Source organism: Phalangium opilio, unplaced genomic scaffold, assembly GCF_054372755.1.
Source record: "Phalangium opilio isolate 3A_F unplaced genomic scaffold, DU_Popi_V2 ptg000070l_1, whole genome shotgun sequence".
Lineage (NCBI taxonomy): Eukaryota > Metazoa > Arthropoda > Arachnida > Opiliones > Phalangiidae > Phalangium > Phalangium opilio.
The window spans coordinates 11,909,321-11,924,209 of record NW_028324182.1 but is presented as its reverse complement, the minus strand read 5'-3'; the positions used below and the strand labels follow the sequence as shown (position 1 = coordinate 11,924,209).

Here is a 14,889-nt window from a genome sequence, read left to right as displayed (position 1 = left end):
AACGAAAAAAGATTAAAATTGAGCTTCATTGCTAGTGAAAAGTTATCAAATTAAAGTTGACTGTCTGATACGAGTTCTTATTCAATTATATTTCAAAACCTGAAGTTATTATTCCTTATTCATTGGAGGTTTGATTCAATTCATGCTAATATCTTACGAGCACGTAACGTCGGTGATGGTGATGATGGAACTGGTTTCCCATATGGGGGAAAACATGGGGTGCTGCAACCAAAGCGTAAACGTGGGCCGGCGGGTCGGACCGCTTATATTATACCTGGCTGGCGTCGTTCGGTACTTACCTGCTGGCTGGTGGCAAAGTACAGACGATACCCTCCCTACCTATTTACCTATTCTACGTTTCTATATACCTTCGCCTTCCTTCCTCCTTCTTTTTGCCCTTCGTTTCGTTCTTTCCACTTTTGTGGTTCGGCGTTGGTCCTGCATTCAGAGCTACGCCATTGCGATTTGTAATATTATACTTAAATAAAGTTAATTATTATTAATATTAATTTACGTTTATTAATGTTTAAATAATTAGCGCGTCTTGTGTTTGTATAAGTAGAAGATTTGACCCAGGAGTTATTAAGAAATAATGGCGCTGAGGAATTTGAGGTGTGGCTTAGTTTCGTGTTAGGCCTTATCCGTTTTCAAAAGCACGCTACTACGCTCGATATAAATCCATTATGAAAGGACAAGTAACTGCAATTGTGTTGATGGCGTTTGTCGCTATGACTCGCGGGAGAATATCGTCGCCGGATAGGCCAATCGCGCATAATCTTGTGACGGGTTGTCCGGCAGAGTTTGAAGGCATGTGTCATTGCGGAATCGTACCATACGGACCGGACCGCGTTGCCACTTACGTCACCAATTGTACTAATCAGGAATTTGAAGATTCGGACATGTTGCGACACATTCCCATCGAGAGCGAGGTCCTTATCTTTGTCGGGAATGACGTTTACGACCTTCACTTTAACATTTTCGGTCATGACTCCGCTTTGGGTAAACTACACGTTGTAGATTTGTCAAATAATCATATTCAGACTGTCAAAGGCCGGACCTTTCACAATGTCAACTCTGTACGCAAATTAATACTCAACGACAATGACTTGTACCTTGTGGGAAAAGACTTTCACCCGCGCATGTTTAGTAATTTCGCCAGTTTGGAAGATTTGGAATTGAGAAACGCCTTTTCGGACAAAGATGTCAAAGATAAGAACGAGCTGTATTTGGTTAACATCGCCGAAACCTTCAGGGACAGTACTTTGGTTAATTTAAAAAGCTTGGACTTGTCTGAAAATGGATTTTCTGACTTTAAAAACGGATCTTTCTTTCAATCCTTGCCCTCTTTGGAGAAACTTAACTTGAGAAACAATAAGATGTCCAACTTCGAGGTTGATCACGCTTTGCTACCTCGATTAAAATCTCTGGATTTAAGCAATAATTTAATACCATATTTGCGACGTGGTACTCTTAACTCCATAAGCAATATACCCGGTTTGAAACTTAACCTATCAGGGAATCCATTGAAATGCGACTGCAGAATGACGGATACGTATCTCTACTTATTAAAGAATATGGTCAACGTGGTAGACAAGGAGGATTTAAGATGTATGGACGGCTACCCGAAGAGCAACATTGGAAAACGACTCTTCGAAATTGACCCTCACGACCTTCAGTGCGAATTGACGGCCAGTAACGACTTTGGCGGTCATTTGCACGTGTCCTACGTCGTTTTGGGCTTGATTTGCATCGTGGCTTTTGTCATTTTAGCCGTCATTCTGTTCCGTAATCGTCGACAAGTTCAGTCTTTGGCTTTACGCGTCTCTGAACCCGTTAGAAATAAATTCAATTACTCATCCTTGGATAAAAAGGACGTGGAAGCCGAGATGGAGGTTTGAAAGAATTGAATATGAAGCCAAGAACAAACTAGGATATCCACACAATCTCTAATTTTATCCATGACAAAACGCCAGAAAATATAGTCAATATTTTTTATACTGAAGAATTTTTATAATGATTAACAACGCGTATATTTTTATTAGTAAAATTCCTACTATTTTTTTAAAAAAAAAACGTGAAAAGTGAAGTGACGATGTGGACCCTGTACTTCTCTCTTAATTACTAAAGCAGGTACCCCATTACATAGTTTAGAGATAAATAAAACCTTGGAGACTTGGAGTCTTCTTTTTCCATAAATATTTATACTAACAAAAATGTACTTTGACTTTTTTTTATTATTTTTGCCAAACAACGTTGTATTCATTGCTTTACTAAAATTGATTAAAGCACCTACTTGAACTTGTAGATTAAAACGCACATGTACGTCTTTTTATTTAAAATATTATACTTGATAGGCCTAATAACTTCGGTTTGAACTACTTTTTAAAATTAAAATTAACCACGTTTCCATTGGCTGCTAGATATTATCAGGAAGGGGGGTTATTATGAACTCCTGATATTATTAAATATTACCATAGAGAAATATTAAATGAGACTGAAAGGATTTTACCACTCCCATAAAGATACTCCGTGCAATATAGTAATTGGAAACGGCATAAACTAATTATTCTTTGAGTGTATATTATATTACCTCGAGGAAATCTGGGCTTGGTTTGTATTTGGTTTAATTACTTTAAAAGATTTATTAAATCTAATGGGAAACTGTTTAAAAATATGAGAAAGTTATATTTATTAAGATTCGTTTTAAAGGGAAGACCACATTGACAATCTTCTTTAAAATTAAGAATGACATCACCACCACCCACTAACGATAGGAAAGTCAATATATTGATCAGTATAACAGGTTTTTAGCCCCATAGTCCGACACTATAACTTAAATTAAATGTATTATAATATTCCTGTTTTGATATTATTACGTTTAATACCATATAAAGTATCTTAATTTATTCAAATATAAGTCGCGTAATTAGATTTTAATTATAAAAATTTAATGTATGGTTTATTTGACTTTCTTTTGCAGATGGTGCTAGTGAGATGAATTTCTACAACCTAGGAAACCTTTTTTTCCAAAATAAACGTGTTCCACAAAAAAAAAACGAAGGTGAAAAATGAGAGGGGAAAGTTTAATTTAAATCCCGACGAGATCTTAAAACTTGAAACATTATCTGGAAACCTTGGATTTCTCATCACAATAGAAGGTAAATTATGCTCCTTTATTCCTTTGGGGGGGGGTAAAATGTTTTTAAATTACTGCCTACTGCCTTGATGAAAATCAAATTTAAATGTCAATTAAGTTTTTCCAAACCCAAACGGAGAAATATTTTATAGAGAAATTGTGTTTTGAGCTATAATTAGGGGGCAGGCAATTCAGTTGAGTATTGTTTTATATGAATTTTAATGGACGTCTGTATACACAAACCACAAAACAAAAACAAAGAACAGTTGTCACTTAAACTCCGTATTAACGTCGTAAACCTATGGTGAAACATTTTTAATACTCGACATCAAGTGTCATACTCGCGTCCTATTTTATATCAAAAACAAGAAATTATGGCACACGCTTAGGATTTATGTTCAACGAGGAATACATATAGTCAGGATTCATTATGTCCCCAACGTTAATTTCTATGCGGCTTCTATGAGCCAGGCTTGAGTACTGTCCGTCATGTCTCATAACTTTGACGTCTTTCTACCTCTGATTTAATTGGATGATAACGAGATAGATTATTCGTGAGGTAAAATAAGTCACACATAATGATTAGTCTAGCAATTCTAACAAAATCCGCCTACACAATTATTCTATAAGCTGTATTAATTCCTGGTAGCCTACGACTTATTATAGACCAATTTTTACCTCGTATCACGCCACTAGGAGGTCATTTTAAAAACATCCTAACCTATATACATTATCGACCATAATAATTTCAACGCCCTTAATTACAAGCATCGCATGTTTTGATAATCACGGGTTTGTTTATCTAAAGTCAAGTTTGTTGTAGCTACTAGCTAGAACCCAGCTCATAACTCTTTTTATATAACGAGTTAGTTTATGACCTTCGTTAAAATTACATCTCTTGAGCCCCTCTGAACTATGAACTTAATGACTTCGAGGCAGATTTTTATCTCGCTTCGTTGGGCCAAACGAAAATGGTCAAAATATTGACCCCAATCAAATGTCGACTCCAAGGTTAAGCGAGCGAAGGCGTTGTAAAATGGGTTTTCTAAAAATGAACCGCGTTTCAAGATCTTATCCGCGAACCAAGAATCAAAATATTTTATAACGCATTCTTGAGATACATGTTATAAAAGGTTTTCGGGATTGCACTAGAAGAAGATTAAATTGAAGTTGCAGTCTCACAGACAAAAATAAGGTATACCACATACAAATAACCAGAAGCGAGATGAGACTAGAAGTGAAGGGCTCTAGCATTGATAGTAGATCCTGGCACTAGTGAACAAATTTGAGGATTTTAAGCCGCTTCCCACGCGCTAAAACTAGAGAGAAAAAAATTGGTCGAGTTCCAAAAACATTTCCTACCCCCTTCCCCTCAACCTAAAGCCGCGGATCACGGACGCGGGTGCTGGAATCTAGTTCGGCCGTCTACCGCCACGAGCGTCTCACGTTTTGGAGGGAAAATTCAGAAACCGCTACCAGAGGGCCAACCGTTGGTGTCTTATCAAGAATATTCACTTTCGCCGAGTGAAGAATTTGGTTAGCTCAGTACTTCTGGTCTCATCTCACTTCTGAAATAACGTATACCAGACATTCCGTACTTGGTATTCAGGGATTTCACAGTGATAAGCCCTTCTCCTTTGCCAATCAAGGATTTGAATTTTTTGGCAATGTGATAAATATTTAATTAATTACATCCCAGATGAACGTCGCGTTTGTTGTTAACTTGGGTTTAATATACTTCTAATAGTGAGTATATTGTTTTTCTCTATCTCGGGCGCTAGGAAGATTGAAATATAGGGTTAGGATGTCAGGGGTAAAGGTTTGGAAGCGACAGATTCTCTTTTGTTTACTCAACGTCGAAAAGAAGGAAGTGCATGCATGGGGATGGCGTTGATCCCTCGAGGCTATGAAAACGAGTCAGACCATTCCGGGATCTCTATTCTAATTCCAGGGCCAATTTCCCATATATCCTCTCTACCAAACTCTATAGTTCAAACTAGAGTCACTCGTAACCGAATAAAAGGCCAGATTGACCCCAATAATCTATTAAAATAATCTAAGCCTTAGTCGCTTTGGACTTGATAGTTATTATCGCCTCTGTGGAAGGAGCGTGGTAAATTCTTTCTCCTTAGCATCCAGGGAAACGCAAAATAGCCGATGGAAAAAGATACGGGATATTTTTGTGGTTAGTTCTGTATCAGAAATTAGAATCTGTGTCCTAGGGCAACTTTGACTTTAGTCAAATAATTTTACGCATTTGCTTTCAATTCGAATATGTTCGTCAATACTATAGTATTTTTCCACTCGAACCTTCAACTCTAAGGAAGTTAACGCTGGAATATTTTTGAAATTAGCTGCTGTTACGTAACATCAAGACGTCAAGAATTTCATTTTAGCCTGGCTAGGAAATAACCTGTCTTTCTTTATCCGTAAAAGTCGCTTCTTCAATCTTCGCTATACCATTTTTAGTAACAATCTACAGCCTCATATTTTTTATCCTATAAGAAAAAATGCTCCTGTCGTGATTTTTAGCGAAATTAATGACGTTTTGTTACTTTGTATAAGAAGCGAGGTACGTAATCTGCTACGAGAATAATAAGAAAAACCACGCCGTTATCTCTTAGTAGAAAATTTTTGTCCCTTCAAGACAATGCTAGCTGTTACATTAGCAGATAAGGAGTAAGGCTTAAACTGTAAACATAGTTGTAGCCACGAAGTAATACCAAAGTTCTGTGGTACTTTTGAAACGTTTTCCTCCCAAATATCGTAAGAAGAATGGATTATAGGACATAGATAACAACGCCAATTTAGTCAGTGTTTGTTTAAGAGTATCTTCATTTAGCCTGTAGCATTGTTAATCTTTGTGAAGGTTTGAAATAACTTGCCGAGAGAGAATTTAATTACTTCTTTAATTATCCAAGTGACTTTCCTCTCTTTTTTTGTTTTAAAGATAGAACTAATTATGATTAGTTTATTATTGCAATGATGGACAAAAACGCCCGATTTTGTTCCCATATCGTTATTTAACTCAACTCATTTAAGCCATAAATAAATCTTTCACGCAGTTCTAACACAATTTAGACGCCATTCGATGTTCTAATGCAATTACAGTTTGAAAAGGTTTGCGGGTTTGTTAATGCTATAGTAGTGTTGGAGAAAAAGAAAGAGGTGAAATCGATCTCTCCATAGATGCCACGCTCCACCATTTGATCGGTGATTTAGTATAGAACTCAATTAGACCTTTCCAGGCTTGAACCGCGATGCTTCTCACTTTCACGCTTGTTAGACGTATACCAAAAATATATATCGATGATCTACTTTTCTACTTAACCCATCACTGCACTGAGGGAGATCTTTTGAAAAACTCAAATATAACTGTCGAGCCCGAAAGAAAAAGCTTCCAGGAAATAAGATGCTTTCTTCAAAAGGAGAAAATAAATAAAAGGCGTATCCATTTGGACGTGTTTTCGAGATCAACCTCCAAGTTGTTGGGGTTGTGGTTTTTTGATAAATTTCTATTTTAAGAAACTACTAGAAAACCTGCTCCGGAGGCGAATGGATAAGTTAAAGCAGCTTTCATTGGGGGGGGGGGGGCTGCACTTTTCTTCTAAAAAGCGCAAAATTTGAGCTCCACTAATTCGGCTTAATCACTTTATAAAGATGCCTCGTTAATCAAGAAAATCTAATTAGGTTTATTCGGTAGACACTTAGGCGTGGAGCCTCTTAATTACTACACAATATTGGTTGAAACAGAAGCTCTTTAAAGTTTCCAACCGGGGCAACAGGGCATCAGGTAACCAAATATTTACCCGATATGGTTACCGACTCGCTAACAAGAATGGTGCCTTGGTCTTTATCTTTCTTTTACGCGAGACATTTCCATGGGCGCCGCCATTAGCTATTGTTGCGCCTTTGATAATGGCTGACATTTCTCTTTCTGTAGTCAACTCACCGAAAGCGAGAAGGAAACCTCGCAAGCTCCGTACATAGTAGCCTCTCAACTTGAAATAGAAACCTACTCCAGTTTCCACTAAAAACGCCCAAGATTTAGCGCGAGAATAGAAAAACCAAGAATAAAAATCGATTCTATAATACTCTGGAAAAAGGCTGTAAATAATATCCTCCCTCTTTTGAAGACCATACGAGAATCTTTGACGATATTTTTTTTAAGCCAAGGAATTGTCAACAACTCGGGAGTTTCATTGTGAATTTCCATTTCTTCTCCGACTGTCAACCACTTTTCTAGGCCTCGTCAATAATACCAACCACACCCCTGTAATAATAGAACATGTCACGGACTGGAAAGCGAGTCCTCCCAATATATCAAACACAGATAATCTTTGTCCTACGTCAAAACCGGAGACTAAAAGATGGGTCGGACACTTGTTGACGGAAATCTCAAATTCCTTCTCTAATAAAGTAGCTATAAAGTTCTTGGAAGTGTCCTACGCCTTGATATTAACTTATCAACTATTGACGTAACTGGTTAAGACGTAAACCTTAAAGATGGCGTAATACCCGTGTTCTCTCTTCAAAGATGAGTTTTTCAGATAAATATTTATGGAGGAATGGGTTCATCCCGCTAAATTAGCTCGTCTTCTATTTTCCTTTGCCGATTTTACACGACGATGAAAAGATCGTTATCCACATCTGTGACTACCTACATCCTTGAAACCGAACTGCTTTTTTTTCTTCACCATAAGCGACGTTCGTGAATGGAATCGTTAAATGTTGAAAAGAAAAGTCTCGTTGGTCAGAAAATCGTTAGTTTTCTTTGCAAGTTTCTCGTCTTCTATAGTTATTCCAAAACCAGCCGTACCATTAAAAGCTATTTTGAGCTGTCGTAAAGTTGAAGCAAATAATTCCTTACCTGCAGTATAGAGTTACATCGAAATGTTAAAATGAAACCTCTAGACAAGTAATTGTTTAAAAAAGAAATACCGCGAAGCTTGTATGATATTTTGTTATTCATTTGTTAAATTATGGTTACGCCTACAATAGGCCTAGTCTGTGTTTTTTACCTCTCCGAGTGACGTATGTCACGGAGAGGTTCTAATTTCGACGTGTGTGTCTGTGTGTGTGTCTGTGTGTGTGTGTGTGTCTGTTGTTACACCCACGTGACCGCGTTCGCAGTTTCCAAATCGGAGCAAACGTGTTCGCCATTTCCGAACTGCTTTCACAGTCACGGAAATGGCTCCTTTACTCGAGTTCTCACACCATCATCTTCTCGTCTTTGTCCATCCCACACGGACACCAGTCTGTACTTACTGGCTTCTAATAACCACCATCTTTTGGTCTTCGTCCATCCCACATGGACACCAGTCTGTATTCATTGGCTTCTAATGACCACCATCTTCGGGTCTTCGTCCATTCCACTTGGACACCAGTCTGTACATACTGGCTTCTATTCACCACCATCTTTTGGTCTTCGTCCATCCCACATGGACACCAGTCTTTACATACTGGTTTCTAATCACCACCATCTTCTGGTCTTCGTCCATTCCACTTGGACACCAGTCTGTACACCTGGCTTCTAATCACCACCATCTTCTGGTCCTCGTCCATTCCACTTGGACACCAGTCTGTACACCTGGCTTCTACTCCATCGTCATAGTTGGGTTTAAGACATTCGCGGCGATCAGCTAGGGTTACGAGAAACGTCTAGCCTCCCTAGGGTGGGTTGTCCACCAAAGGTTTTCGCAATTGCGGTTGTTCTTGCTTTTAGCTGTAGTTCGACACCCTTATATACTACCTATTTGAGTAAGGCGAGCAACCGCAGTATGCTTCATTTCAAACGTCAATATTAGTCAAGTCTTTCAAGAATGTTTAATGGTTCTTTTTTAAAACGATGTAACGTTCAATAAGGCGAATAACTAACGAAGAAAATATTAAATATTAATTATATTTATTTTAATATTTAAGATAATCTTGTTTCTCAATTCAAAATTAATACGGAAAGAGCTAAAAAGCAGTCTATGTTTTTGCCTGTGTGTGTCCGTCCGTTGTTACACTAGTGCGCTGCGTTAGAAGTTCGTTTTGTTTTGATGTGTAAAGAAATCCTACAGAACCATAATATTCCCTTTATCCATAATATAAAGTGAATATGTGGAAACATTTTTCGTAATTATGATGCGTTTTGTACTTTTGTAGCTTTAAAGCTCTGTTTCATTTTGATATTCCAAAGATTTCTTTTAATATTGTTATTTGAAATGGCTGTTTATATATTACTTAAGCTATACTACATCTGTATATAGAATAATCCTTGGTTTAGTGATTTCATGAAGAAAGCTAAGATCTAGACTCTGGCGGGTATATCTAGTATTACCCGCAATAGGCTTAATGAAATTAAAAGTAAATAAGCGAGGCCTGAGGTGAAGTAAACTTTGGGTTTTGATTTTCGTGTCTGAAATGAAGAGACATCAACGGTTCAGAGTGAGCCAAAAGTTAAATACACTCTTAAATAATCAGGTTAAGATTTTATAATTGAAGAAAAGATCATGGTGGCATTTAGATTAGTAGGGCTAAGCTACATAGTTTTTATTCTCTTTATCGTGCGCACTGAGTAACAGTGCGTCTAGCTACAATTTAGCTTTGTTATTATCAGAAGGGAATAAGAGAGAAGGGAGACATTAGAGCCTGCTTTGGTAACGAGAGTCCGACCAACCTCAAGAAAACCGCGAAAACTTTGCGCAAGTACACAGCTTTTAACCAATTTACTGCAAATATAGTTCTTTAAGTTCTCCGCGGTATCAGGCGGCCTATTTGTCTGCTAGATTTTCATTCTCCAAAGGCTTAGGGCTGTCGATGTTTCGTTCTTGTGTAATTATAACATCAAGTATGTATTTTATTGAAAATAATTTTTATTTTTTAATATTAATTCAGAATAATTAATTTTCATCTATTTATTACTTTCAAATTATCTGATTTTGGTATGTTCTCAATTCCCGTGTATCTAAATTAATTGCACAGCTTGATTTCGTTTATCAACATGAAATTCGGCCATTTTTATCTCCTTCAATGTAAAGTTGTAAACAAAACTACTTTTTATTCGTCAACCGAGACGTCACCTTCTTATGTGACGTCACAGCTAAGACAGAAGTTAGATAGGCAATCAGTGAAGGGTAGTTGATTTGAGGTTAGTAAGACTGTTGTTACGAGTGTAAAGCATTATGGAGATATAAAGTGTGTCCCTTCTCTCTTATTCTCTTCTGGTATTATTTAACGTTAACACTCATGTTGGCAAACTAAGAATATTGTCGAGGTGAGACGAGACGATAGTGTTTACACTGCAAACCAGTTGTGAATGTAGCTATCAGAATATAGGTTAAACAGCTGAAGCGTAGACTTCATTTCCTGTTCTTTTTGCCATTGACTGATTTCCATGTGTCCAAAATTTATCCTTATTGGATGTAAAATGTCGTCTGCTTTACTGTATATTTGCTATGCTTGGAATACTGCTTCAATATTTCGTAAATTTTTACTTCAAAAAAGAGAAATAATTCCATATCTAGGTAAATAACTTTGTAGTAGTAGACCTCTTGACTCGGAGAGGTAATATTTTGGTTTTCCCAACTTGTTTTTATTATTTTTATAAAAAAATTATTATGGATCCATCATTTTGATGTCCTCCTAGCTACTTGTATGTTTTTGAAGTTGACATTAGCATAGAAACTTATGAATAATTCATTTACCAAAAAACTCTTGAGCGGAATCCATTCCCGTTTTGGGATTTCCCCTATTCTTTTTCTACTCTAATTATTCTATTGTGTGATGCCTTATTTGGGATATACTGATGCAAGGATGATTTTTGAGTTGAAAAGGAGCAATTCCTAAGTCCTAGGCACTACAAAATATATTAGGCTAAATCGAAGCGTATGAATACGTGACGTTTAATCGTCTAAGAAAATCAAGCCCAATGAATAATAATAGCGTAATGTGAACATGAACTTTTTCAACCTTCACTGATATACAATTCTCGGAATTTCAACACTAGATGTTTGCAGGACAATTGCTGATAATACATTTCTTTTTCTTATTGCAAAATAAATGCAGTCTGAAATAGACCCCTTAAGTTTACTTCAGAAAAAGATTAAAGTAAGATCTCTTAAAAAATTATTTTCATTCTAAATCCTAAGAAACTCGCTCGACCTTCCATCATGAAAAAAGAGTCAATCTTTTATACTCCTTTTCCAATTTCTTTTAAAAACTAATCCCTGAACGAAGGAAGATAAACACAAATTGTAAGTCTCCTTCGGTATCATTAGTTCGCTTTTATTTCAAAAAGACTTCTTTCGAATGTCTGCCATGTTCAACTAAGTCCTTTCGTCATTTAGGGTCTAATAATTAACGTTTAACGTTAACTATCCATTGATGGCCAACCAAGGATGATGTTCTATCTTTCCGCTTCTTTTGATTGTATTGAAGATATTTTTCTTGTTAGAAACCTTTGCCTTACAACGTGTAATTAAAAGATCCGCCTCAGTTTCTCCTCAAATGTTTACCTCTTAAATATTAGGTTCGTTATATAAAATTCATTAGTTTTTTTTCTCTTTCATTCTCTCTTTTGCTTTATCCAAAGAGAAAAGCCCCTTTTAATATTGAAACAATGGGATTTGGCTTCTTTGGGATTATATTTGCCAGAAGAAGTAACCCTAAAGTTAAGACGGGTACTTTAAAGCCATTTTTTTAAATTAAATATTTAATTTCTTTTCTAGCATTGAAGTGTGATTAAAATAATATATTGATTAATAAGATAGGATTATAAATGAGTTTTCTAGCCTTTGTGTTTCATCGTCTTGAAGACGACTAGCATAAAGAAAAAGATATTCGAGAGTTATCGATTTAAAATTTTTTAATTAAAAGCTCTTAGTAGAATGGTCTTTGTTCAACGCAGACAATGGTTTTATTTTCGGAATTTTGTCACTAAAGTTCAACAAGGTCACGTAACACGTGTTGTTTGTTAACTAAACACAAAATCTAAAGTTTTTTTTTGCATCATCAATCACTGCTAGTCTATAAACAGTCTATGCTCTGTTTTAAGTGAGACGAAAATTTTCACAAGATGATAGTTTTTTTCAATCTTACTTGATAATGTTGTAAGGAATGCGGCGGATGAACAAACAATGCTAAAACTCGTATAAGAAAGAAAGTAGTCTTCATAAATTGAGTTTGAACGTGTATGAGTGTCCTTTAAATTTCGCTGTTATCGCTGATCCAAGTACCATTAGTCAGGAAATGTTTATTTAAAAAAGCTGAATAAATCTAAACCGTGAACGAAAGAAGTTTCTGTTTAATCTCCGGTAGAAAGGGGAAAGGATATATTGTAAACATATTTGAATGGGAAATGTTTCGTTTCAAGAGTTGCTCGTAAAAAGTTTGATTATACTGGTAATGAAGTTGATATATTCTCTTGAGATCGCAAACAGAGTTAAAATTATGACACGGTCTGAATTTATCGAAAGACGTTCGATTGAACCGCTTAACACTATTATAGACTAGGTTATGTTTGAATGATATTAATTTCGATGAACTTCAATTCGAGCAAATGAGACAATTTGATAATTAGAATTCGATTATCTCGGACTGCGGCCGAAATGACGAAGTTGCCTCTGTACCAAAGCTTTCCATAAGTAAAAGGGTTAATATCCTGTATGTATATGTACTATAAGAAACCACCTCTGTACGAATGAATTTAGATTACCACACCCTTTCTAAATCATCATTTGAAACAGACATATAGAAATTGTTAAAATTATCACGTTCCTGTCATTAACGGCGCGATTTTAGCTAGACAAATTCCTTCCCTTTGTTGCTTGATATTTATAATCCATATAACCAGAAGTGAGATGAGACTAGAAGTGAAGGGCTCTAGCATTGATAGTAGATCCTGGCACTAGTGAACAAATTTGAGGATTTTATGCCGCTTCCCACGCGCTAAAACTAGAGAGAAAAAAATTGGTCGAGTTCCAAAAACATTTCCTACCCCCTTCCCCTCAACCTAAAGCCGCGGATCACGGCCGCGGGTGCTGGAATCTAGTTCGGCCGTCTACCACCGCGAGCGTCTCACGTTTTGGAGGGGAAATTCTGAAACCGCCAGCAGAGGGCCAACCGTTGGTGTGTTATCAATAATATTCACTTTCGCCGAGTGAAGAATTTGGTTAGCTCAGTACTTCTGGTCTCATCTCACTTCTGATATAACCCAACTACATAGAGAAAATTAGATAACATGCTTCTTACCTCGATCATCCAAGTAACCAATCGAATTAACCTGTAGTTTTTTACCGTTTGAAAGAGTGTACGAAGTATGACTTGAATGACGTTATTTTTAATGTGACCATTTGGCCACTACGTTACATTCTTAACCATTATTGGTTCAGACTGCTGGGGTTGCTTGTCTGTAGGCTAAGTTACTAAATATATCCTTCTTATCTTCTATATTTGGTTTTTCCTTTGTTTTGCAGTTAATAACGGTGGTAGAATGAATGGAATTTTATGGTTCTTGAAGGTAATAGCGACTTGGGGAATTCACTTAATATTGTCCAAATACTCTTTCCAAAAACCAAGGTTAAAAGGTTGAGCACTACATTTGCGTCTAATTTCCCATGGCAATAAAATACAAGAATTGCGATTATTTGTCTTGTCAGAAACAATGAAAATCACTTTGGTCAGATTCTTTCGAAGCATGTAAGCCCTAGACTTTAAATATAATTAAAAATTTGACTTCGTCCAATCAGTAAACTGTTCGTTCCTTCCCATTCTCAGATTTAATCCGTGGAATCTTTTTTTTTTTGTTTTTGTTCATTTTTAGCTTTTTGGAATTTTATACCAACTTCATGACTATTTTGAAATTTATTTAATATGGTAGGTTTTATATTTCAAGGAATTTTCGTTACTTTTTTGTTAAACGACACTCAAATCTGCGAAATTAAATTTTAAGTTGTGTTCTAAAAGGTGGTAAAATTTCGACTTCAGTCGTAGCTCAAAGGGATTTTGATCAATTCAATTCAATTGATTATTTAAAACGAACGATGAAACGGAATCCGTAGGAGAATTTCGAGCCATTTTAAAAACTTAATATTTAAATTTTACATAAATGACTCCTCTTCAAAACGAATATAACATCAAATTTATAGAGTCACTTTAATTTCCATATGAAGCGCTCTTTTATAAAGTATTACAATTTAAACCTTCCGTTCCATGCATCTAAATAATATCGATTAAGTTTACTTTCCCCAACTCATCCGGAATTCTCATGAAAGACGCTATTAAAAACATTGCCTTCAAGCTATCAAACGGAAATTGCTTTTATCTATAAACGGAAGCTTCCGCTGTATATCCCAAGTCACAAACTACTGAAGCACATACATAGAGTTCATGGTTTTATAGATACCAAAATCCACCAAAAGTTTCTCATTTTATCCTTTCTTGCGAAAACGAGGCCTACACTTAAACCTCACTATTTGTTCATGATACAGCTTTCAATGGTACGGATACGGATAATAGTTATTTTCAACGGAGCTCGATTTCAGTTGGAATCCGATATTCGTAGATTCACTGCATGGTGTTCGGTGGTGAACATGTTTTATCTTCGAGGCAATTTGCGAATGAACGCCTTGGAGCCATGGCGTCAAGAAATTGCGTTCTAAGAAAGACACACTAGCTCTTCTTCTTTTACGCAGTTTATATTGAAACTAACCCTTTATGACTTACCGTAAATATAGACATCTTTATTGTTCCGGGGAAACGATACTCCC

General features: G+C 36.3%; 2 protein-coding genes across 2 annotated transcripts in view; both read left to right on the top strand.

The window, feature by feature from the left end:
- LOC149661657 (neuropeptide CCHamide-1 receptor-like) overlaps nucleotides 1-14,889 on the top strand; it is a 100,625-nt gene that overhangs the window by 43,237 nt on the left and 42,499 nt on the right. Inside the window, exon 2 of the mRNA XM_089843218.1 lies at nucleotides 2,981-3,158. The gene's annotated coding sequence lies outside the window, so the exon portion shown is untranslated. The remainder of the gene's footprint in view (nucleotides 1-2,980; nucleotides 3,159-14,889) is intronic.
- LOC149661660 (trophoblast glycoprotein) lies at nucleotides 322-2,316 on the top strand. The gene is made up of 2 exons (XM_089843207.1): nucleotides 322-467; nucleotides 539-2,316. Exon 2 carries the CDS (start codon nucleotides 684-686, stop codon nucleotides 1,896-1,898), a length of 1,215 nt encoding a protein of 404 aa, XP_089699333.1. The 5' UTR covers nucleotides 322-467; nucleotides 539-683; the 3' UTR covers nucleotides 1,899-2,316.